Source organism: Chrysemys picta, chromosome 5 (assembly GCF_011386835.1).
Source record: "Chrysemys picta bellii isolate R12L10 chromosome 5, ASM1138683v2, whole genome shotgun sequence".
Taxonomy (NCBI): domain Eukaryota; kingdom Metazoa; phylum Chordata; order Testudines; family Emydidae; genus Chrysemys; species Chrysemys picta.
In genome coordinates, this window is record NC_088795.1 from 124,299,895 (window position 1) to 124,323,523 (window position 23,629).

The 23,629-nt window shown below is 39.4% G+C and overlaps 1 protein-coding gene across 9 annotated transcripts in view; it reads left to right on the forward strand.

Moving 5' to 3' along the window:
* Positions 1 to 23,629, forward strand: part of ZFYVE28 (zinc finger FYVE-type containing 28) — a 284,921-nt gene that overhangs the window by 217,752 nt on the left and 43,540 nt on the right. For 3 of the 9 annotated variants that reach the window (XM_065597116.1, XM_065597117.1, XM_008169685.4), the window contains exon 8: positions 11,262 to 12,623. In XM_065597116.1, the coding sequence (XP_065453188.1) occupies positions 11,262 to 12,623 (1,362 nt within the window). Of the gene's footprint in view, positions 1 to 11,261; positions 12,624 to 16,768; positions 17,044 to 17,689; positions 22,722 to 22,868; positions 23,391 to 23,629 lie in introns of those variants that run through there. The other 6 variants (XR_010601591.1, XR_010601592.1, XR_010601595.1 and 3 more) reach the window with 6 other exon arrangements.

Consider the following 23,629-nt stretch of genomic DNA (forward strand, 5'->3'; position numbering starts at 1 on the left):
CAGACTGGGCCTAATTCAAACTGACTGAATTCAATGGGTGTCTTTCTGTTGACTTCAGTTGTTTTGGATCATGCCCTGTTTCTTTATACCTGGAATAAGAAATAACTGGAATATCTCAGATTCTGTAGTGTGACCACTGTTGGTAAATGCAGAGTTCTTTATAGCAACAATGTAGATATGCATGTGATTTTAAAGTAGCTTTGACAACATCAGGTAAGCTTCCAGCGGGACATAGTTGAGATACAGTAACTCCTTGCTTAACATTGTAGATATATTCCTGAAAAATGCGACTTTAAGCGAAACAATGTTAAGCGAATCCAATTTCCCCATAAGAATTAATGTAAATGGGGGGGTTAGGTTCCAGGGAATTTTTTCACCAGACAAAAAACTATATATTATATAGATATACGCACAGTATATGTTTTAAACAAACAATTTAATACTGTTCACAGCTTTGATGATTGTGAAGCTTGGTTGAGGTGGTGAAGTTAGAGGGTGGAAGAGGGAGGGATATTTCCCAGGGATTGCCTTGCTGCTAAATGATGAACTAGTACTCCGCTGAGCCCTCAAGGATTAACACATTGTTGTTAAGGTAGCCTCTCAACAAGGCAGCACGAACAGGAGGGAGCGGAGACAGCATAGCAGACAGAGACAGACACACACCTTGTGTGTGGGAGAGAGCGAGAGATGCACATTTGCCCCTTTAAATAAACTGACGCACTCTCAAGTGTATTGTCTTTTTAAGTGAATCAGGAAGTTGAGACAGCAGCTGCTGCCTCAAACTCTCTCTCTCTGTCCGTGTCCCCTCCCTGCTCTATATGGAGAAGAGATAAGCGAGGTACAGGAGCAGGGGGGAGAGGGACACCCTGACATTAGCCCCTGTTTTCCCCCCTGCACAGCAAGCAGGAGTCTCTGGGAGCAGCTCCAACGCAGAGGGCAGGAGCAGCACATGGCAGTGGGGGAGGGACAGCTGAACTGCCGATTGATAGCCTGCTGGATGGCTGCAGCACAGGGAACTTAGGGGAGCGGGGAGCTGCTGGTCCACCCTGGTTACAAGCCCCCACCAGCTAGCTGCAATGGGCTGCTCTTCCTGCAAGCAGTGGACAAAGCAGGCGGCTGCCAAACAACGTTAGAAGGGAACATTGCTCAACTTTAAACGAGCATGTTCCCTAATTGATCAGTAACGTAACAATGAAACAACGTTAACCGGGATGACTTTAAGTGAGGAGTTACTGTTCTCAGCTGATGTAAATAACCCCATTGAAGTCAATAGAGCTGCATCAGTTTACAGCAGTAGAGAATTTGATTTGATAAGAGCAAAATATGATCATGAGAACAAAGTAGATTCTTAGTCCGTGGAAAAATTTGGATAGTTGTTAAGTAGAGAGAGCCCTGAACAAAAACTCACCTCAGACACTGCCAAACTGGGGGCTGAGGTTCAAATCCAGATCAAAATGTTGTACGTGAGGACTAAATTAATTAATAACTTTAATAAGGAAGCTGGCTAGAGGGTGGATCCTTTTTGAACTCTGCTACTACAGTACTTGCCTGGGACAACAGTTAAATCATATTTAACTTTTTTTACTAGAGTTTTTAGAGAATGATCTTTTATTTTAATATATTAATGTATTGTGTAAAGATTCACAATACATTTGTGCCCTGAGGCTCAGTTGCAATTAATGTTTCTAACTTCCTCTGGGTCAGATTCTTATTTATATGATGTAGACCAGAATCTAACCACTTCATTTTGTATGTGTGCATGTGTTTGCTCTATAAATACAATTATACCCTGATCCTGCTTCATTGACTTCAGTGAGATTCTTTATGAATGCAATCCTATGGAGCTCACAGCAAGATTGGGGATTCAGATTGTAAGCTTTGTGGCAAGATCATATCTTTAAAAAGGGGAACAAACAGCACTTGGGGAATTATAGACCAATCAGCCTAACTTCAATACCTAGAAAGATACTAGAACATATTATTAAAAAGTCATTTTGTAAGCACCTGGAAGATAATAGGGTTATAAGGAATAGCCAGCATGGATTTGTCAAGACCAAAGCATGCCAAACCAACATAATTTCCTTCTTTAACAGGGTTACTGCCCTAGTAGATATGAGGGAAGCAGTAGATATGATATATTTTGATTGTAGTAAGGCTTTTGATATAGTCCCACATGACATTCACGTAAGCAAAGTAGGGAAGTTTGGTCTAGATGAAATTATTATAAGATGGGTAAAAACTGGCTGAAAGACCATAGTCAAAGAGTAGTTAGTAGTTCGCTGTCAGACTGGGAGAGCATATCTACTGGGGTCCCGCAAGGGTCAGTCCTGTGGTGGGACTTTAAGACAGTCCTTACCATATTTTAAGACTGTTATCAAGAAGATAGTGATCTGTTGTTCTCCATGTCCACTGAAGGTACGATGAGAAGTAATGGGCTTAATCTGCAGAAAGGGAGATATAGATTAGAGATTAGTTAAAATTCTAGAGACTAGCAAATTTATTTGAGCATAAGCTTTCGTGGGCTACAGCCCACTTCATCGGATGCATAGAATGGAACAAATAGTGAGGAGATATATATACATACAGAGAACATGAAAAGGTGGAAGTTTCCCTATCAACTCTAAGAGGTTAATTAATTAAGATGAGCTATTGTCAGCAGGAGAAAAAAACGTTTGTAGTCATAATCAAGATAGCCCATTTAAGACAGTTTGACAAGAAGGTGTGAGGATACCTAACATGGGGAAATAGATTCTATTTGTTTCTACTATATGTTCTACTACATGTTCCATTCCATTCTAGATTATATTTCCCCTATTTCCTCTGGGGTGCTCATGCTCCAACTCTGCGGACATCAGCTCTTGCCACCTCGTATTCGGTGGCGGAGTGCTGCGCACCAGTTTGGAGTTGATCCCGTCACACACCAAACTGGTGGATACGCAGTTACATGCTGCCATGCGTATCCTCTCCGGCACCCGCGTCCGACTGCACTCCCATGGCTCCCAGTTCTGAGCAATATTGCTCCTCCTCATATCAGACGAGAGGTTGCCACTGGCAAGTTACTGGAGAAAGTATGCCCCAACTCAAGCCTGCTGCTGTACAATGACCTTTTTAAACCACCAACTGCATGTTTGCCATCACTTTCCCCATTATGGTCTCCTCCGACCCCACAATTTGCCCACCTGGTTTTGACCTGCCCCGTCGTCAAAGGTCCCTGTTGAACAGGTTCCAGACTGGGCAAGGTCTCTGTGCAGCCAACCGGTATAGCTGGGGCCTTCGTGACAGCCCTTTGTGCAGCTGTGGCACAGCACAGGCGATGACGCACACTGTCGAATGCCTGCTGAGTAGGTTCAGCAGTGGCCTAGAAGAACTGCATCACGCCACTGAAGCTGCCATCGCTTGGCTAGACAACTATGCACACGCTAAATAAATATATCTTTGGAATAACCTGTGAGCACACTGTCACAGATCCTAGTGAGAGCCCCTTCCTGGCCATCCACTAGGATTGCTGTGAGGGAAATCCACGCCTCTTCTCTGGATCACTGGTGTGTTTGAAGCTCCTGGAGTACAGTCATGGCACCAACCTCAGGGTCCCCAGGCACACTCACAGTGCACAGACCTTCTATCTGGCACTCTCCCGCCCTGAGTGTAGGAATCTCCTGTCCAACTGCCTAGTCCCTCTGAGCACAGTGCTGAACCTTCATACTCGCCAGTATTTAAACACTGCACTATCCTAGAACTCTGCCCCAAAGCTGTGAAGCTTTGGTTTACAGTTTAACTCTCTCAAGGGCCTGCAGGAGTTGTGATGCAGTCTACACACACACTTTGTACCATCTAATGTCTTGGTGCTCCTTATATTTAATCATCTAAAGCATAGGGGAGTACAGATCATACAAAACAATAAAACATCCTGAACACAATAATCCTCACTAACTCCCCTTCCCTTGGGAGTCCTTGGGGGACCATGTGTTCAGGTAGGGAGGCTGGGTCCTCTGTTCCCTGGCCTAGACTGCCCCTGCATCAGTTTTCCTCCTCTTACTCTGGTGCAAGATGGCTCTACCCCTCTCCCCAGTTCTCCCTATAAGTCCATTTACGGACTCCTGCTGGGGTCATCTGCTTTTGTTCTGCCTTTTGGTATTTTTCCATTACTCCCAAACCTCTCTCCCTTCAGACAAGAGGAGGAAGTCTCCCAAGTAGAGCATACCCATTGTCCTGAATTGTCTTACTTTGAGTAGTGCAGATTACTCACCACTATCTCTGGCCTGGTGGAAAGATCATAAAACTGTAGGTCTGGAAGGGACCTCAAGAGGTCTTCTAATCCAGTCCCCTGCACTCAAGGTAGGACTGGACTAAGTACAGTATTATCTAGACCATCCCTGACAGGTGTTTGTCTAACCTGCTCTTAAAAATCTTCACTGACAGAGATCCACAACCTCCCTATGCAATTTATTCCAGTCCTTAACCACCCTGACAGAAAGTTTTTCCCAATGTAAAACCTAAACTGCCATTGCTGCAATTTAAGCCCATTGCTTCTTCTCCTATCCTCAGAGTTTGAGAACAATTTTTCTCCCTCCTCCCTGTAGCGACCTTTTATGTACTTGAAAACTTTTATCTTGTCCTCCCTCGGTCTTTTCTTCTCCAGACTAAACAAAACCATTTTTTCAATCTTCCCTCATAGGTCATGTTTTCTAGACCTTTAATCATTTTTGTAGCTCCTCTCTGGATTTTGTCCAATTTGTCCACATCTTTCCTGAAATGTGGCGCCTAGAACTAGACACAATACTCCAGTTGAGGCCTAATCAGAACAGAGTAGAGCGGAAGAATTACTTCTCGTGTCTTGCTTACAACACTCCTGCTAATACATCCCAGAATGATATTTGCTTTTTTTTCCAACAGTTGTTACACTGTTGACTCGTATTTAGTTTGTGATCCACAATGACCCCTAGATCCCTTTCCACGGTACTCCTTCCTAGGCAGTCATTTCCCGTTCTGTATGTGTGCAATTGATTGTTCCTTCCTAAGTGGAGTACTTTGCATTTGTCCTTATTGAATTTCATCCTGTTTACTCAGACCATTTCTCCAGTTTGTCCAGATTGTTTTAAATTTTAATCCTGTCCTCCAAAGCACTTCCAACCCCTCCCAGCTTGGTATTGTCTGTAAACTTAATAAGAGTACTTTCTATGCCATTATCTAAATTATTGATGAAGATATTGAACAGATCCGGACCCAGAATTTATCCCTGCATGGCCCCACTCAATATGCCCTTGCAGCTTAACTGTGAACCACTGATAACTACTCTCTGGGAACGGTTTTCCAACCAGTTATGTACCCACCTTATTAGTAGCTCCATCTAGGCTATGTTTCCCTAGTTTGTTTGAGAAGTGTAACAGGGTCGACGACTCACCTATGCGGCGCCTCCTGCTGGTCGTCCTGGGAATTAGCTTGTCTAGCACTCGGAGCGCCTCTTGGTGGCCAGTTTCTTGCCTGCCTCAGGCCCCGTGTCCATCCTGGACCCCAGTGTCCCTTACCCTTGGGTTCTGCCCCTCCGGCAGTCCCCACGCTCTGGCTCTCCCCTCCCAGGGGAACACCCACCCCTCTACACCCACCTTGCCTCAGTGGCTACTGCCAGTCATCATCTAGCCCCCTCTCACTGGGGCAAACTGCAGTCTGTAATAGCCACTCATTATTGGCAAGGGGGTCAGACCGACTGCCTCTGCCTATTCCCGAGCTGCACCTCCCAGCCCCAATACCTGTGTAGGCCTTTATCAGGCCTCAACCTGGGGAGTTGCCAAGCTGGAGCTCCCCAGCTCCTCTTGCCCTTCCACAACACTGCTGTACTTCAGGTACCCTATTCCCAGGCAACTAGGCCCTTCTGCCTCCAAGGCTGGAGAGAGACTGACCCAGCTCCTCTCTGAGCCCTTGTAACAGGGCCAGGTGTGGCCTGATTGGGGGTTGGCCCCGGTTTGTGGCTGCTTCCCCAATCAGCCTAGCCTTTTTCCACCGGAGCGGAGTAACTGCCCCGCTGCAAGAAGGTCATGTGAGACCATATCAAAAGCCTTACTAAAGTCAAGATATACTACATCTCCCACTTCCCCCCAGTGACAAGGCTTGTTACCGTCAAAGAAAGCAATTAGGTTGGTTTGACATGATTTGTTCTTGACAAATCCATGCTATTACTTATCACTTTATTATTTTCTAGGTGTCTGCAAATCGATTGTGTAATTATTTGCTCTATTATCTTTCTGGGTACTGAAGTTAAGCTGACTGGTCTGTAATTCCCCAGGTTGCCCTTATTCACCTTTTTATAGATTGGAACTATGTTTGCCCTCTGCCTCTGCTTGATTGTGTACTTCCAGTTCAAATGAGGTGTGTGGTTCACTGGTCAGTTCGTAAGTCTGGTGTTCATAACTCTGAGGTTCTACTATAATTTTTAACTTGTCCTTTCCCTATTTTAGCCTCTGATCCTATGTCATTTTCACTGGCATTCATAGTCAGATGTCAACAACCCTGCTAATTCATGGTGGATAGAAACACACACACACACACACACATACACGCTTTCCATGATGCAGTAATTTCATCATACAATTTCATAAAATCATTCACAATTCAGAAGTGGTACAGACAGAACCCCCAATTCATCACTGACACTAACGCCATATGCATCAATCTTTGTATAATATTTAGCTATCAGACGGACTTGTAAACTTACAGATTTTTGAAATTTTATAATACATCATGATAACAAGACTGATTTTCAACTACGGAGGATAATTAGCCCTAGAGCGATTGCCTGGTACCTTGTCTAACAAATTTACAGCTGAACAAATTGCCAAACAAACATTAAACTTCAAGATTCACATGGAATGATTTATGCAGAACAAGAATAAGCATTATGGAATAAAAACAAATCTGCCAGAGAAAATGGGGAAGTGGGTGTAAGGTGGAGGACACAATACACATAGTGTGATTATGGCTATAAAAGTTAATACAAAAATGGCACCTGGTGACTGCACGTGGCTGTATCCAAGTGTTTATTCTGAGTCATAGCTGCTTAGGTTTACTGATTTTAAAAAATCTGTATTTTATTACTGTTAACACTGTACAGTCAGCAGAGCTGCAGAAGAGCATATGCTGTCTTTTATTCTGCCTCAATTATTATCCTCTAAGCTGTCAGCTACATTTTGGTTCTACCGTTTTTGTTGTGTGATATCTGGTGATGTATGAGTCAGATATCACATGACTTATTTTCAGATAATATGTTGGTGGCAGTCCTAAAAATCTTGTTTAGCCTTTAATGTAGTAAATTTGATATGGAAGTCATTGATTGAAAATAAATATGGATGCAGGAGATGTTTATTTTTTGCCTTCAGCGACTTTTTGGACTACAATCACTCTCTTTATGGAGTTTTGATATGTGGATTGTCACAACCCCAGGTTTCCTACGACCCAGGGCACCCTACCCTCCCTTGTTAAAAGGACTAGGTTTGTGGAGCAGTCCCTCCCTTCAAAGGCCATTGTAGAAATTCCAATTCACCATAGCTCCAATACCGACTGAATTACAGAACTTGTAATATATTGTTTACAATTAACTCTGGTACTGATCACCTGGCAGCGCCCTCTGTCCTTTTCAAACCCCATTTCAGTTTCTTTTTCATAAGCCACAGAGTCAGATGTTCTTCCAATGTGGTATCACTGCCACCTTCTCATAAGCCTGGATCTTTATCATTCCTGATGGATCAGTCTGTGGAATCTGGAGAGACCTTTCTTGGCAATTTTACCCAGCCCAGACAAAATCGCCTCCACCTGGCAAGTTGCCTTTCCACGGTTGTCCTCCCGCTGCTCCAATCAACCCAATAGGCCCTCACAGAGTCCTGAAGTTTCAAGCCACTATCTTACTTCCACCCACATATTTTACGTCCCACATATCTCATACTTAAAATAAGATAAATGCAACATACACCATTGTCTATATGGATATAATGCACATAATCGTAATAGCGCTTTGCACTTACATAATACCTGCCATCCAATGATCTCTAAGCATATTAGGAGTCAGAGTAGCAGCCGTGTTAGTCTGTATCCGCAAAAAGAACAGGAGTACTTGTGGCACCTTAGAGACTAACATATTTATTAGAGCATAAGCTTTCGTGGGCTACAGCCCACTTCTTTGGATGCATATACAGTGAAACATATATTGAGGATATATATATATATATATATATATATATATATATATATATATATATACACACACACACACACATACAGAGAGCATGAACAGGTGGGAGTTGTCTTACCAACTCTGAGAGGCCAATTAAGTAAGAGAAAAAAACTTTTGAAATGATAATCAAGCTAGCCCAGTACAGACAGTTAGATAAGAAGTGTGAGAATACTTACAAGGGGAGATAGATTCAATGTTTGTAATGGCTCAGCCATTCCCAGTCCTTATTCAATCCTGAGTTGATTGTATCTAGTTTGCATATCAATTCCAGCTCAGCAGTCTCTCGTTGGAGTCTGTTTTTGAAGTTTTTCTGTTGTAAGATAGCCACCCGCAGGTCTGCCATTGAATGGCCAGACAGGTTAAAGTGTTCTCCCACTGGTTTTTGAGTATTATGATTCCTGATGTCAGATTTGTGTCCATTAATTCTTTTGCGTAGAGACTGTCCGGTTTGGCCAATGTACATGGCAGAGGGGCATTGCTGGCACATAATGGCATATATCATATTGGTAGATGTGCAGGTGAACGAGCCCCAGATGGTATGGCTGATGTGATTAGGTCCTATGATGAGGTCACTTGAATAGATATGTGGACAGAGTTGGCATCGGACTTTGTTACAAGGATAGGTTCCTGGGTCAGTGTTTTTGTTCAATGATGTGTGGTTGCTGATGAGTATTTGCTTTAGGTTGGGGGGTTGTCTGTAAGCGAGGACAGGTCTGTCTCCCAAGATCTGTGAGAGTAAAGGATCATCTTTCAGGATAGGTTGTAGATCTCTGATGATGCTCTGGAGAGGTTTTAGTTGGGGGCTGAAGGTGACAGCTAGTGGTGTTCTGTTATTTTCTTTTGAATCTATCTCCCCTTGTAAGTATTCTCACACTTCTTATCTAACTGTCTGTACTGGGCTATCTTGATTATCACTTCAAAAGTTTTTTTCTCTTACTTAATTGGCCTCTCAGAGTTGGTAAGACAACTCCCACCTGTTCATGCTCTCTGTATGTGTGTGTATATATATCTCCTCAATATATGTTCCACTCTATATGCATCCGAAGAAGTGGGCTGTAGCCCACGAAAGCTCATGCTCTAATAAATTTGTTAGTCTCTAAGGTGCCACAAGTACTCCTGTTCTTTTTGCATATTAGGAGTGGCTCACTCCCTTTCCTGTGCTCTAGCCACAAGATTGTGCTGCCCCTAAAAATCACATGTACACATTTATACCACAAGGAAATCTTTTGTTTTTTTCAAGGCTAATGCAATGGGCATTTTTGTATTAAAGTATCAATCCCAAAGATGACTTCTTTTTTTAACATGGTGTTTCCATTTCAGCATCAGGATATTATTAGTAAGAATGTAAAGCAGGTTTTAAGATGTGAAGTTGAGAGCTGTTATCTTGTAATTAAGGTACAAAATTGTCAAGGTAATGTTAAGTCTTTGAGCATCCAAAAAGGCTATGAGCTCCACAGTGCTTTCAGGGCTTAATACAAAGTCAAGTGAAGTCAATGGAAAGATTCCCATTTACTTCAGTGGACTTTGAATCAAGTCTGATGGTGGATCAGTTAGATCGCACTAGCCTTGTTTCCTTAAAGGTCTGCTATCCTGTACTCCCAAATGGGGTATTTGACCCCTGAAAGTAATTATCCCTTAGTAGTAGAAAGAAGGAAAAAATAGAGGGTCTGATGAGTAATATATTGAAAAGGAAATTGCCCTATTGACAGATTATCAGTTTGTCATTGCTGTCCTGCCAAGTATCAGACAAGGGTAGTGTATGATTCCATTCCAGTTATGCCTCAGGATTCTTCAAATGACACAACTTTGTGTTTACAAAATAAATGTGGCTCTTAACTTTTCTTCATTTATCATTTGGATATGGAAAATGTTAAATGTAAGTAAAAACATGATTTATAAGTGGATATGGAAGTAACTCTGCAATGGTGTCCCAATATTGGGTGCCAGATCTGAAGAAGATCTCTGTGTAAGATTGAAAGCTTGTCTCTTTCACCAGCAGAAACTGGTTCAATAGAAGATATTTCTAAGTAAAATATATTAACTTATTCACTTTGTCTTCCTAAGTTTAGTCATATCTGCAACTGGTCTTTTTTCAGCCGAGTTCATCAGAATGTTGTATATTTTTTCTAAGGAAGCTTTTCCTTGAATGGAGATTAATAATGTGCTCAGTAACAATATTATTTGCAGAACTAAAAAGAGTAATGTCAGTAAATATTTTTCACCTCATGAACTCTTAAATATTATTTCAGCTGATTAAACAATGTCAAGGAATAAATGAAAGTATCACAATGCAAAGAAACACTAAGAGGAGGTGGAAAGAAAAGATGGGAAACTCCAATCTTTTGTCCTCTGTCAATTTCTCAACTATTAACTATGTATGCATTAGTAATGGGAACCAGAAGGAAAATGCTCATAGTAACTTACCTAGAAATATATTATTGTATAAAGTCTAAGAACAGATTAGGTCTTCTTCAAAACAGGTTTTGTAATTTAAACTATATTCTCAATTACAGTCTGAGATTTCCAATAAGTCAGCACTGCAAAGGGGACATTGATTAATGTTTTTAATACGTTCTTTATATCTGCCCACGTAATAGCTTTGGCAATTTTAACTATACTCTTGAGTGCAATAACCTTCACTGACTAGTTCTCAGGAAGGTGTCAGTGTCCTAACCAAATTACAGTATGTGTGGTTTTAATTCAAGCTAGTAATATATTTAAAATGTGAAACATTATTTTTGAACCCCAGATGACTAAATGTTTGGTTTTTTGCAGCAAGAAAAGAGACAATATTTTATTCTCTGTTTCCCAGCATAGTCCTGGGTTCAAGTGTAGGAGAACACACATACTCTGAATGAGAATTTACAATGCACTTAGAATTTTCCAGCTCCAAGTGCTAGCTAATACTTTTCTGTGTCTGTTTCCAAATTCTGCGTGTGGATTTCTTTTCAGACAGAGAAAGCTACTAGTAAGAGCTGTAATGCAGTCACCCTTTATGAGTACAAACTGCAACATAATGTCTCCATTTTTCGCTTTGTAGGGATCTGCTTCAGACCTTAACTGATGATGAGCTGCACACACTGGAACGTAACCTCTGTATATCCCAGGATGTGGATTTTCCTGTCAGAACAGATCCTGAAGTGCCCACTGTCAGTACAACTGCCTTGGCTGCAACTTTGCCTGCTGAGGAGCTTTCAGCAAATGCTGAAAACACAGAGGCTGAGCTAGCCTGCTCCATGCAGTATGATGAACAGGAATTGGAACAGCTGAATAGGATGGTTCACAGAGTTGGAGATGAGATGTCTTCCCTGCTTTCCCCACCAAGTATCTGCCAGTCTCCAGCACATAGACCTGGCATAAGAAATGGCTCCAGCACAGAGACCTCACCTAACAGGCAACATCTTGACAACTTAATTGATGAAGATGAGAGAGTGTTTTTTATGGATGATCTGGATGGAGCAGGAGAAGCTCTTGCTGGGTTGGATTCAGCCAATGACACATTTGCATGGGTGAATAACCCTTGCCACAATTCAAAGCAGAGTGTGCAGCACAGGGACCCTCTAGTGTATGACAATGGTCATCAAACAGAAGAGACTTTACTTTTAAGAGAGGCAGAAAGCGATTTAAGCAATAATAACAATATTGAAGATGGCAAACAGATTACTTGTATCTCAATTCAAAATTCGTGCAGTTGTTTAGAAGGTCCTGATTCACAGTTATACCTCAATGGCTGGGATACATATGCTGATGCAGAGACAGCAGAAATGATAGCCCATAGGACGGGTGGAATGAAGATATCTGCTACTGTAATATTTAATCCCAAATCTCCCTCTACTTCAGAATCCCCAGTAACAACACCAGAAGTAGCTATCAGTTGTGTTCCTGGGTCTTCTGATTCTTTAGCTGATGAAGAGGAGAGTGAATCCCATAAACTCAGCATAGCTGCCACAAATTGTCTAATTAATTCCTGTGTGTGTTGTGGCAGCTGTGAAGACAGTAGGGAGGATAATATTGACGGTTTAAAGACCAGACATTCCCCAGGAAAAGTTATAAATGCTTCTTATAGTTTAGTAAAATCTAAAGAAAAGGACCATATAGATAAACTGGATAGTGCAGTCTCTGCACAGGAGGCATTAAAAACTGAAACGTCTCCTGCTTTGCTAGCAGAAAGAGATTCTGGCAGAGAAGAACAGAAACTGTCTAACTCCTCTAAGTGCCTGGCACATTCCTCAGGTTCACAGCTGGGAGCAGAAAATGGATCACAAGTAGAGGTGGAAATCTCAAATCAGCAAAAGAAATGGGAGAAAAGAAGGCAGCCAAGTCAAAAGCAATCAGAGAACAATGAAGAAAGTAGTAGTGAAAGAATAGCAAAGGATGACATTAAATCAAGATCTAGTTCAAGGTAAGAACATCTTGCAATGATTTTATTGTCTCAGGACTTGCATACAAAATACCTAATTGTAACATAGTGATTTATACTATGCTTTCCTTAGCAATGAGAGCGCACATAATGTTAGCTGATTTTTAAAATAATAAATGTTAAAGGCCAAGGAATTGTTGACTATAAAGGAAATTTTTTTTTACTACTTTTAAAAAATACTTTTTACTGTACTATCAGATTTATTTTTTGTGCCAACAATGGAAGGCATTTTCAGCAACTGTTTCAAAAACTCTTTTTAATCTCAGGTCTTTATATTGTCCCCTGAGCTATGAAATAAATTCATTAAATAGCATCTGAGCTATTTAGCTTAACAAAGAATTGTCCTGTAAGAATGCAATCTATTTTAATTTTATTTAAAGTTTAACATAATTCTGTTTTGTGATATGTTTGAAATTACATTTAACATGGTGGTTCTCAAACTTTTGTAGTGGTGACCCCTTTCACACAGCAAGCCTCGGAGGGCGACCCCCCTCATAAATTAAAAACACTTTTAAAAAAATATTTAACACTATTATAAATGCTGGAGGTGAAACAGGGTTTTGTGTGGAGGCTGACAGAGGATCCTAAGTCCCCCCCCGAAAAGATATTTTGTTTCTGCGGGGGCGGGAGATGAGGGGAGACCCTTTCTTCAACAGAAAAAGAGTTTCTTTTGAAAAGTTCTAACCAATTACTTTTTAATCATTACGGCATTTGACATCTATAGCTTTTTTTCATCTTCAGAGCATTTAAGAACACTAGCTAATTAATCCCCAAGGTAAGCAAATGTTGTTATAGTCATTTTGCAAATGGTAGTGGGAAACCAAAGTGGAGCAGTTAAATGATTTAGTTAAGGCTACTTAGTGAATACATATCACTAAGATTGGAACTCGGCATCTTCCAGATCCCAGTCCAGTTCTCAGACCAATAAAGAACACAGCTTATTCCATCAATGACAATTTTATGTATAAAACTTGTACAAGGAAATGAGAATTTCCTGTACATTTTTTATTATAGGGAGGGACCTTGCAGACTCTCAACACTTGTGCAGGCTTGCAGACACCAGTCTGGAACTGTTGGGTTAGTTGTTCACATAATGTGAGTGGAAGGCAGAAGTGCTACTTTCAATTGTACCAAGAATTCTGAGTCCGTCTTGCTGCTGATTTCTAAAATTCTTGCTGTGACTCACTCAGAACAGGTTGCAGGAATACATTTCTATGCTATTGTGTCTGGAAAGAGATATTTGCCAGAGTAAATCAAAACACAGCTCAGTGGTGCAGAATGGGGTTCAAAGTGCACAATGAGCTACTACTTATTGGGAATTTTTCCTAGCATGACATTTTATTCTAACTTGCACTGTAGTAGACGCTTTCAGAAGCTCTAAAAAAAAGGAATCTGAATCTTCCAAACCTGAAGGACATGAATAACTGTATTAGCTATATGCAACTTTACTAATGTGCCCTCCTATACTGTATAGGATTAGCACCTGTGTTTTCATGAAGCTGTTGGCAGTAGTACTGTCCCATGTTAAAGCACTGCAGTCATGCAGAACATTGGTGAATGCATAGTGAGGAGAAGTGCAAACATAAGTTCAACAGACACTAGAAGTTAACCCCATATCATTTTAGGGGAGTAAAATGTCCTCCACCCATCCTGTCTTTTTTTAAATTCTGAGTTCTGGGCTTCAGATGCCCCTTTATTCTAACGTAACTATAATATTACTATTTTCTAATGGTTCTCCTGTTTTAATGTCCCTTTCTATTTCTGAGTGCTCTGGAAGCTTCATCTAATGAAGATTTACACCGACTGTAAACTCTTGGGACAGGGACTGTCTTTTTGTTGTGTACAGTGCCTAGGGCAGGGTGAGGCAACCTATGGCATGTGTGCCAAAGGCGGCACGCAAGCTGATTTTTCAATGGCGCTCACACTGCCTGGGACCTGGCCACCGGTCCAGGGGCTCTGCATTTTAATTTAATTTTAAATGAAGCTTCTTAAACATTTTAAAAACCTTATTTACTTCACATACAACAATAGTTTAGTTATATATTATAGACGTATAGAAAGAGACATCTAAAAACGTTAAAATGTATTACTGGCACGCGAAACCTTAAATTAGAGAGAATAAATGAAGACTCGGCACGCCACTTCTGAAAGGTTGCCGACCCCTGGCCTAGGGTAACACAGTGGTGTTCCGATCCCTGACTGGGACCTCTAGGCACTACCTCACAGTATAAAAGTGATGGAAATGAAAGTATTAAATAAGAATGATACCAATAGAAATACCAATATTAAATGTAATAATACTAATAGTGAAAACAGAAAAAATGGAACTTAGGATCCTCTGTGCCAAAATATTTTGATATAATATAATAGGTGCTGCCACCTGCTATTCATGCAATGTGAGCAACTAACCCAAGAGTTCCAGTCAGGTATCTCTGATACACATAAACATAATTAACTGGTAAATAGTCTTATTGTTCTAATTACTAGCACTGTTTCTATGGCCTCTACTATCAGAGGCAGACTTGGGAAATGTAATCACTACATATGTCCATATTTTGTTGCTTTCTGACACTTGTAAATGACTTTTCTACATTTTAAAACATTTACCTGTGCATTTCAGCTACTTCGAACTAGCAGTGTGTACTGCTGTACATACATGCTAATAATCCCTCTTACAAACAAATCACATTCCTTGCTTGTAATATCCTTTCCAGATAGAGTTTAACATTATCCATTTTATTATTTTGAAATATGTATGATTTTTAGGCTTGTAAATATTTTCTTGGATTTTATGACCACTTTTAGAACCATGCAACAGAAATATTCCGTGAATTTCATGGTAGGAAATGACTCATGGCCTGAATCCTTTTTACAAACTGACGAATTTTATCCTTTTGGATAGTCAAATGAAGGAATACAATCCTTGGGAATATAATCTTGTTTAAAAATATTTGATATCACCTTTAATTCTAGTGTCTAGACAGTACTGCTGCACACTTCTGAAATACCTGTTACAAAGCCACAAATGAAGAATTTGACTACTTTTTGGGTGAGATGTGCATAAAAGATATTAAGTGGCATCTGGACATTTCTGCAAAAAAAAAAAAAAAAAAAAAAAAATACTGTATCTGCAAGGAGCATTGATTGAAGTCAGATGCTAATAGAGAAGGAATGAGAAAAAGTATGATACTTTACACAGGTCTACACTTTGTGCAGGCATATGAAGAAGAGCAACAACTGTCAAAGGTCCATGACAAACCAGAGAGTACACAAAGCAAATGCTATCCAGGACTAGCTTACTAACATTAATTGATTAAATTTAGCTATCTCAACCTTTTGATTATAAGACCATAAGAGAGTGTACTTACTCATTGCATACCATTATTGTTGATAGCAAACAACTATTCCATCTTTACATATGCACCCACTTTTGTTAGGAGTAGACATAGTTTAGGAATACCCAAACATATGAGATTCTCATTCATTTAGATTACCACATAAATAGTCCAATAGTTGGTTCAATAAGATATTACCTCACCCACCTTGTATCTCTAATATCCTGGGACCAACACAGCTACACCACTGCATACATAAATACTCACAGATATATAAATATCTACCATTGGGTTTGGTTCTTGGCTATGTGCGTCATTTGTCGTGCCAGTTGAGGTACAAGAAGGAGCAGCATCAGTCTCCTCTTACTCTTTGTTCCCCGGGTAACTAATCACTGATATTTAATGGCTCTTTTAAAAGAGGAATGTCATGTTGGACCTCTCTATAACTGCTTCCTCCGATGTGCTTGTGAATGTTACCTTAACAGTGAGCGAAATGTTTGACACTGGATTATTTTCAGAATGATAAATTCTTTAGCTAGAACAGTAAGCAGTGTAATAAGCCTGGGAGAACCAGAATAAATGTTAATTCATCAGATTGATAAGTATATTTACTTTTCAGTCATTGAAAATCGACTAAAAGAAAAGAGAAGTTTCTATGCTCTGGCTCAAACAAACAGCTATCAGATGTGCACATAAATGAATGGTAGCATGAGCATCTTCATTTAGTGAGGTCTATGGTAATAGTAAAGAATATAACATCATTTATATATATGCTTTCTCTGATCCAACCAGGATTATTGTATTTAGCGTGTCCAGGTAACATAGGACCTTACCCCACACATTTATTTTGCAAATACCCAGCTAAGCCAGCTGCTCTGAACTTCTTGATCCAGCAGAGTTGATTGGTAAGTCATCATTCAATCACATTTGATATACCATTAAAAATTCTTCTGTTGTACATAATCAGATTTGTCTTTTTGACATGTCTTTACTTTGTTTTTTGTAGGTAACAGCAGATAGTCAACTTCCAGTCTGACATATATTTCTCTCTTTTTCCCTATTTCCCTGTAAGTATGTTGAAGAAATGAAACATGCACAACATTAAATGATTGACAGGCAGCAGCATTAGTATTATGCAGATATAACTTTAGTGCTTGTAAAGATCTGGTGAACCTGTGATTTGATGCAAAGACAGCAAATATGAAGTACAAGCTTTTGTGTCACACAAAGTAGAAACCCCTGAAGGAAGAAATAGCAGAATAGCTACAGAATACAGAATAGCAGATCAACAATAAGTGAAAAGACTATAATAGAATTATGCAACAAAGAAATGTTTTAGGGAAAGAAAGGCATGAGAGTTACTGAAGAAGGAGTGTTTAGATCTGTATTTCATGTTTTTCAAACTGTGAATAAGTTAGAATAAGTAAAATGCTGAATCTGACTATCACAATACTCTCCCCTTTATGAAGAGGTATACATGGTGGAAGACATTCTTTAGTTTTGGAGTTGGAAGAATCATTGAAAAACTGGATTATTCTTCCACATGTCAAATAAGGCTTTGGTAATTTGTTCCATTTTGTTATGCATTGCTAGCTTTTTTGCATTTTAGGTTTCATATGCCTGGTTTCACTGTGCCATAATGTTATCTTTTTATTGAGTTTGTAACATCTAAATTAGAATTCTTAAGTATTTTCTCTCTACTTTTTCTTCCAGGTTGATTCTGTCTAACTTAAAATACAGAATTTTCACCAGAATCCCTTAATTTTATTAATTTATTGCAAGTATTTAGAGTGTGTGCACTAATAAGACTTCTCATGTATAGCTGTTTTTCATAGTATATATAAGAACTGAGCTGTGCTTAGTAGTGAGAAAAACATTGCTATTATTTCCTCTCACTTTCTATGAGCTGTAATAGTGTATCTTTCATTAGCTGTTATAGTTGGATGCTCATGCTGTTCAAATTTGGTTAGCAGAAGTTTAATGAACAGAGTGATTTTTCCCAAGTAGAAAGGATGATGCATCTGGGCAAATTGCCTGTGCAAAGCATATTTCTGTGCTGTCCCTAATTACTGACTGCAACCCTACATTAAGATTCTTAATTTAACCTTCCCCAGCCTGGCACTCAAGTTGTTCCACTTCTTGTTGCTGTAATTTCTTAGCCTTACAACTGTGCAGTTATGAATTTTTAAAGCTCCATTCCCCAATATATTGTTCAGAACTCTTCATAAAAAGATGAACGGCTGTTTCACCTACAAAACTAGGTTTCTATTTTGGTATTTCTATTCTTACATGTAATACGTTACAACATTTAGTCATATGTAAATTGTGAAGTAAATGGAGGTTTTCAGTAAAACAGCCTTAGTCTTGTATTTAATTGTTGGCTCTTGACAAAAATGTGAATATGCTATAGTCATTTGTACCTGTATACATGAATAGAAATCAAGGATTCTGATAAATTCGGTTTTAAAATGTAACTTCTGCTGGCTGTTGGATTTAAGGAAATTGTGCCTTGTGTTCATATGATAGCAAGATGCCTTTCCCATGAGTGAAATGCAGCTGGGTGTTGATAAACTGTGTATTTAAATGAAAACTTGTCTCTGTAATCAGTTTGTAATTATTCTAATCCTTAACCTGCCATCTAAGAGTAGGGAAACTGTCTCTTGTCAATATAGTTATTAGGGAAAGAGTGGTTGATTGGGAAAATAACAGCAACTGTCCACATGAATGAGCTTTTCTTTAGTGATTCCCTAACCTTCTGTTGAACACCCCATTGAAATTTCTCTGTTCCTCTTACAATCATTTGTTTGTATTATAGAATCCTGCATCTATATGTAGGTCAAGTTCAGACTTTGGGCTTGTCTCCACTTACCAGGGGATCGACGCACAGTGATCGATCCATCGGGGTCAATTTAGTGGACCTCATGAAGACCCACTAAATCGACCACCGATTGCTCTCCCGTTGACTCTGGTACTCCACCAGAATGAGAGGCATAAGATAAGTTGACAGGAGACCCAGCTCAGTGTAGACACCGCAATAAGTCGACCTAGGGTACGTCGACTCTAACTACATTATTCACGGAGCAGGAGTTGCGTAACTTAGGTCGATGTAGCCCCGTAGTGTAGACCTGCCCTTTGCATAAGTAAGTACAACCGAGACTGAATTTGGCCCTGAATCTTTCTGCAAGATGTTTCACAGCACTAGGTTCAAATTAGATATTACAATGTTTGACTTCACACGTTGAACATCATGATTGTGCACAGTAACTAAGAATGTTACTTCAGTTATCATCCAGCCTTGGGATGAAATGAAAATGTCAGTGTATTGTACCAGCAAGCCATTTATCAGTAAAAGCAACCTCTACTAAATCTCAATTTTCACTATAATAAAAAAATCTGGTTAAAAAAAACCTAAGCTTTAAAAGCCATTCATCTGATTAAGTTTAATATAGTTGACACAAGAGATTTAAAAGAGTTAGCTTGTTGGTGATGTACACTTAGAATGTAAAATTAGCTGACATTACATAGATAATCTATGAATGAAATTAATAATGTTTTATGAAATAAGAAATTATTAAATGAAACCTAAGATACTGGATGCACATCCCAGGGAATGGAGTGGAAACTGGCCAAAAATTGTTAAAACTAATGAAAACAAGCATCAAACACACATTTGTTTTGTTGCAGAAAATAGCCAGACCCTCAAAAATTGTTCACAGGTTCAAAACTGCATCTGAACCAATACTGGTTGACATGTCTACTTGTATCACACCATAGGAAAGCACTAATTAGGGTGACATCACCATTGTCCGACCTTTGGGCTGTATCTATTTAATATTACTTTGGGATGTATCTATTATTTATTTATTACTTTGTCTCACTGATAATTACTGTTCACTTGCTGGAAAATCACAGACACAGCACATAGTAAGCAATCCTTATTAGCCAGAATCAAGTATTCGGGTTTTTGTTTTTTTAAGATTGCCTTTTGGGTCACAGACATGTTGCCAAAAGACAGATATGTCCTGGCTGACTAAATTGGATTCTTTTTTCTTTTTTTTTAAAGAAAAACATTCTAATAAAAGAGGTAGGAGGAACAGGATAGGATAGAAAATTAACACACTTCAGCGTAATAAAATAAATTTTAGATGTACATCCCAGGAATTGTTGAGGACGCAGCTATGGAAGATGTGGTATCATTGGGCTCCTTCTCCTTGTTTAGTCTGGTCAGAACAATTTTCAGGATGTGGAAAACAGAATCCTGATGGTGTGATGGTAAATCTATCAATCTAAGATACCTATATGGGCCCCATCACCATAGTATCTGAGTGCTTCACAGTCTTTTCATGTGTTCATCCTTGTGCCTCCCCTGTCATGTAGGGAAGTACTTTTATCCCCATTTTGCAGATGGAGAACTGAAGCACAAAGTATTGTCCTGGGTGGTCACACAGGAAGTCTGCTAGAGCAGGGAACTGAACTCTGGTTTCACAAGTCCTAGGTTAGTGTCCTAACCACTGGATGAGATTTAATCTCAGGTCCAAGGTGGCAACCGACATGAGAGTTATAATAGCTAATGTTCCCTGTATGTATAGGCTCACTGCCTTGCATTTTTATTATCCCCATGCATAAGCTAGTTCTCAAGTGCTCCCCAGAAATGGAATGCCCAAGAAGAGGTTTTCCTCAGGGTTAATCCATTTCTTTCACCATCCGAGGGAATGGAAAAGATAAAGGAGGAAATACCAGTCCCTTAAACAAAGAAAGAAAAGATGAGGGATGGGAAAACACGGTTAAAGAGACAGGGCGGGGATATGTAAGAGGATACTGTTAAAAATTTAAGTATTTTATGTATTTTTGTTAATGTGAAAAAATTTGTGTTCCATCAAAACAAATATCTACTGGTCCCATATAGACATATTTCCTTCCATCTTAACTTTGGGTTGCTAAAACAATTCTGTAACCTTATTAGAAACTTTGAAAACCCTCATTGGTTCTTTCATTTTAAATGCACTGGCCATTTTGGCTCTGATCCATAATTTCATAAACAATTTTATCTAACGTGTTCATAGGTTGAGATGAAGTTTTATCCACCTTTCACCCACTATTTTGGGTTTAGCAAGGAGTCCCACAAACCTAGCAAGGCCCAAATTGGTGTGGCATGTCTTTTCATTACCAAGAAAAAAATGCAGTTTAAAAAAAAGCACAATTCATATAAGGCATGGGTGGGTGATGGGAAGGATTAATGTTTTGTGTTTCCAATACTGATTACACGAACACCTATTGTGAAATATGCCTGTCCATGCATGCATCATCTGCATAGAACTGTGCTAATGAACACATGCAGCTAGCGAGCACTGGTTGACTACAGGAAACATGAGGCAGGAAATGCAGGTCAATTGACCTCAGGATCCCACGGTATCCCTGGAACTCCTGAGTAGGTCTCTAAGGGTGCGCTAATGAGAACAGAAGAGAACTGTATAAAGGGGAATCTTGATTTCATGCACATTAAGTAGGTTTTATCAAACATAAGGTTACAGAGTTAATATAACAGAAATTGCAGCGAGCAAACGAAGTGTCCAAAAAAGTGAATAAAGATGTTTTCTCTATCAGTTAGTTATTGTAACATCAGGAAATTGTTTGTAAAGGCACCCATAATTATTGCAGTTCCATTGCACTGGGCCCTGTACAAACACAGAGTTTCTTGTTGTGAAGAGCTTACAATCTAAATAATCAATCAAAAAGAAATACTACGATTTCTGGTAGGCATTTTCACTTTATATTGGTACAGAGAAGCGAGACACTTTTAAAAATGTGTATACGTTATTTTTTTCTAATAGTTAAGCCTGCCTTTGATATATTACACTCTCTTTAACTTTAATGGAATCTTTCATACAATGCATATCCTCAAACACTTTAACACTTTACAGAAATAAAAAATGAGATAACAGACAATATCTGATTTTAAGTATGGAAAACAGTGGAGGGAAGGCATTGTCTAATGTTTATAGTCATAAAAAGAGTAACAAAAATTAGTATATAAAGAAGGGAGATAGGCATAAGCAAGAGATTAGTGGATCAGGTTTGAACTGAGATGGAGCGCTAGTAAGGCAGGAAGACACAGAAGGGCTGTTCCAGATGGCAGGAGCTGGAAAGGGAAAGATATTCCTGTACTGACTAGTTTCTGAGGAGGAGGGTGTAAGATGAGGAGAGGAAATGGGGAGGAGAGTAGTAAAAGATGATACAAAGTAGGCTGAAACAAATCCATGGAGATCATTTTTTTAAAAAGGGCAGGGATCAAATCCTCAGCTGGTATAAATTGGTATCACTCCATTTATATCAATGGATCTATGCCAATTTGTACCAGCTGAGGCTCTGTGCCAAAGATTCATAGATGATTCAAAGATTCACAGGTTGTATAACCAGAAAGAACCACTGTGATCAGCTAGTCTGGCTGGATGGTAATTCTCAGCTTCTGAATGAGAAACAAATGGAGATGTTTGTGGCTGGCAGTGATCAGGCAGTGCTTCTTGATATTTATGAGAAAACCATGAGGCTGCAACTTTCTCTTCAGATACAGGAGTCTTGAAAAGCTAGGATTTGGGGAAGTCCTAGGAGAGGGAGTTGCTATAATTAAGATGTGAGAGGATGACAGCATGGATGAGAATTTCAGCAGAGGTGGAAGGAAAGTTAAGATGAACATGTCAACGTACAACTTCAAGTCCAGCAGAGAAGTCATTACAGGTGTCAAAAGGTATGTAAATGAGGTGAAGAGCTGTTTTGCCTGCCTTTAGAATTTTATGATCAGGCCATTCGTGAAACAATTCCATATGGAAGTGCAGATGGAGAAATGCATTTAACAGGTAAGTGTAATGCTGTTTTCATTTGTTGTTTTCCTCAGGGTTAATCCATTTCTTTCACCATCCGAGGGAATGGAAAAGATAAAGGAGGAAATACCAGTCCCTTCAACAAAGAAAGAAAAGATGAGGGATGGGAAAACACGGTTAAAGAGACAGGGCGGGGATATGTAAGAGGATACTGTTAAAAATTTAAGTATTTTATGTATTTTTGTTAATGTGAAAAAATTTGTTTAATCTGTTGTTGAATGCTTTATGGCTTGTATGACTTCCCAACATTTATTTATTTATTTACTGCTCGGTGCTCTGTGTGGTTTTTGTACTTTTGGAGTGATTTTATGTTCATATGACTGCATGCAAAGAAATACCTTACCAGTCTATTGGTTATTATGTGAAATGTGAACTGTATTGTATGTAGGACTGAGACCACAAGTCTTCTTTTTGGAGGACCATGTGTAGAGAGCTTTTCAGATGTTGATTCTTCATCTGTTGTATAATTATAGAAAATGAAGTTGTTTGAAGTGTTCATGTGTAAATCAGATAAAAAAATAAATGCATTCCAATAATCATGTGGGATGATGTGTTTTTGTATCTAGACTATCACCCCAAAACTTTGGGTGCCCAGCCCTAGAATCACATACCTATCACCCCCCTTGATCTCTCTTCCTAAGTTATGGGTCTCCAGGATAACTAAGGAAACACTTGGAGAACATGGATACAGCCTTCTAATAAATGATAGACACAGACAGTATTCTTTCCAAAAAAAAGTATCCTTTTGTTAATGTAACTAATAATCTCTAATCTA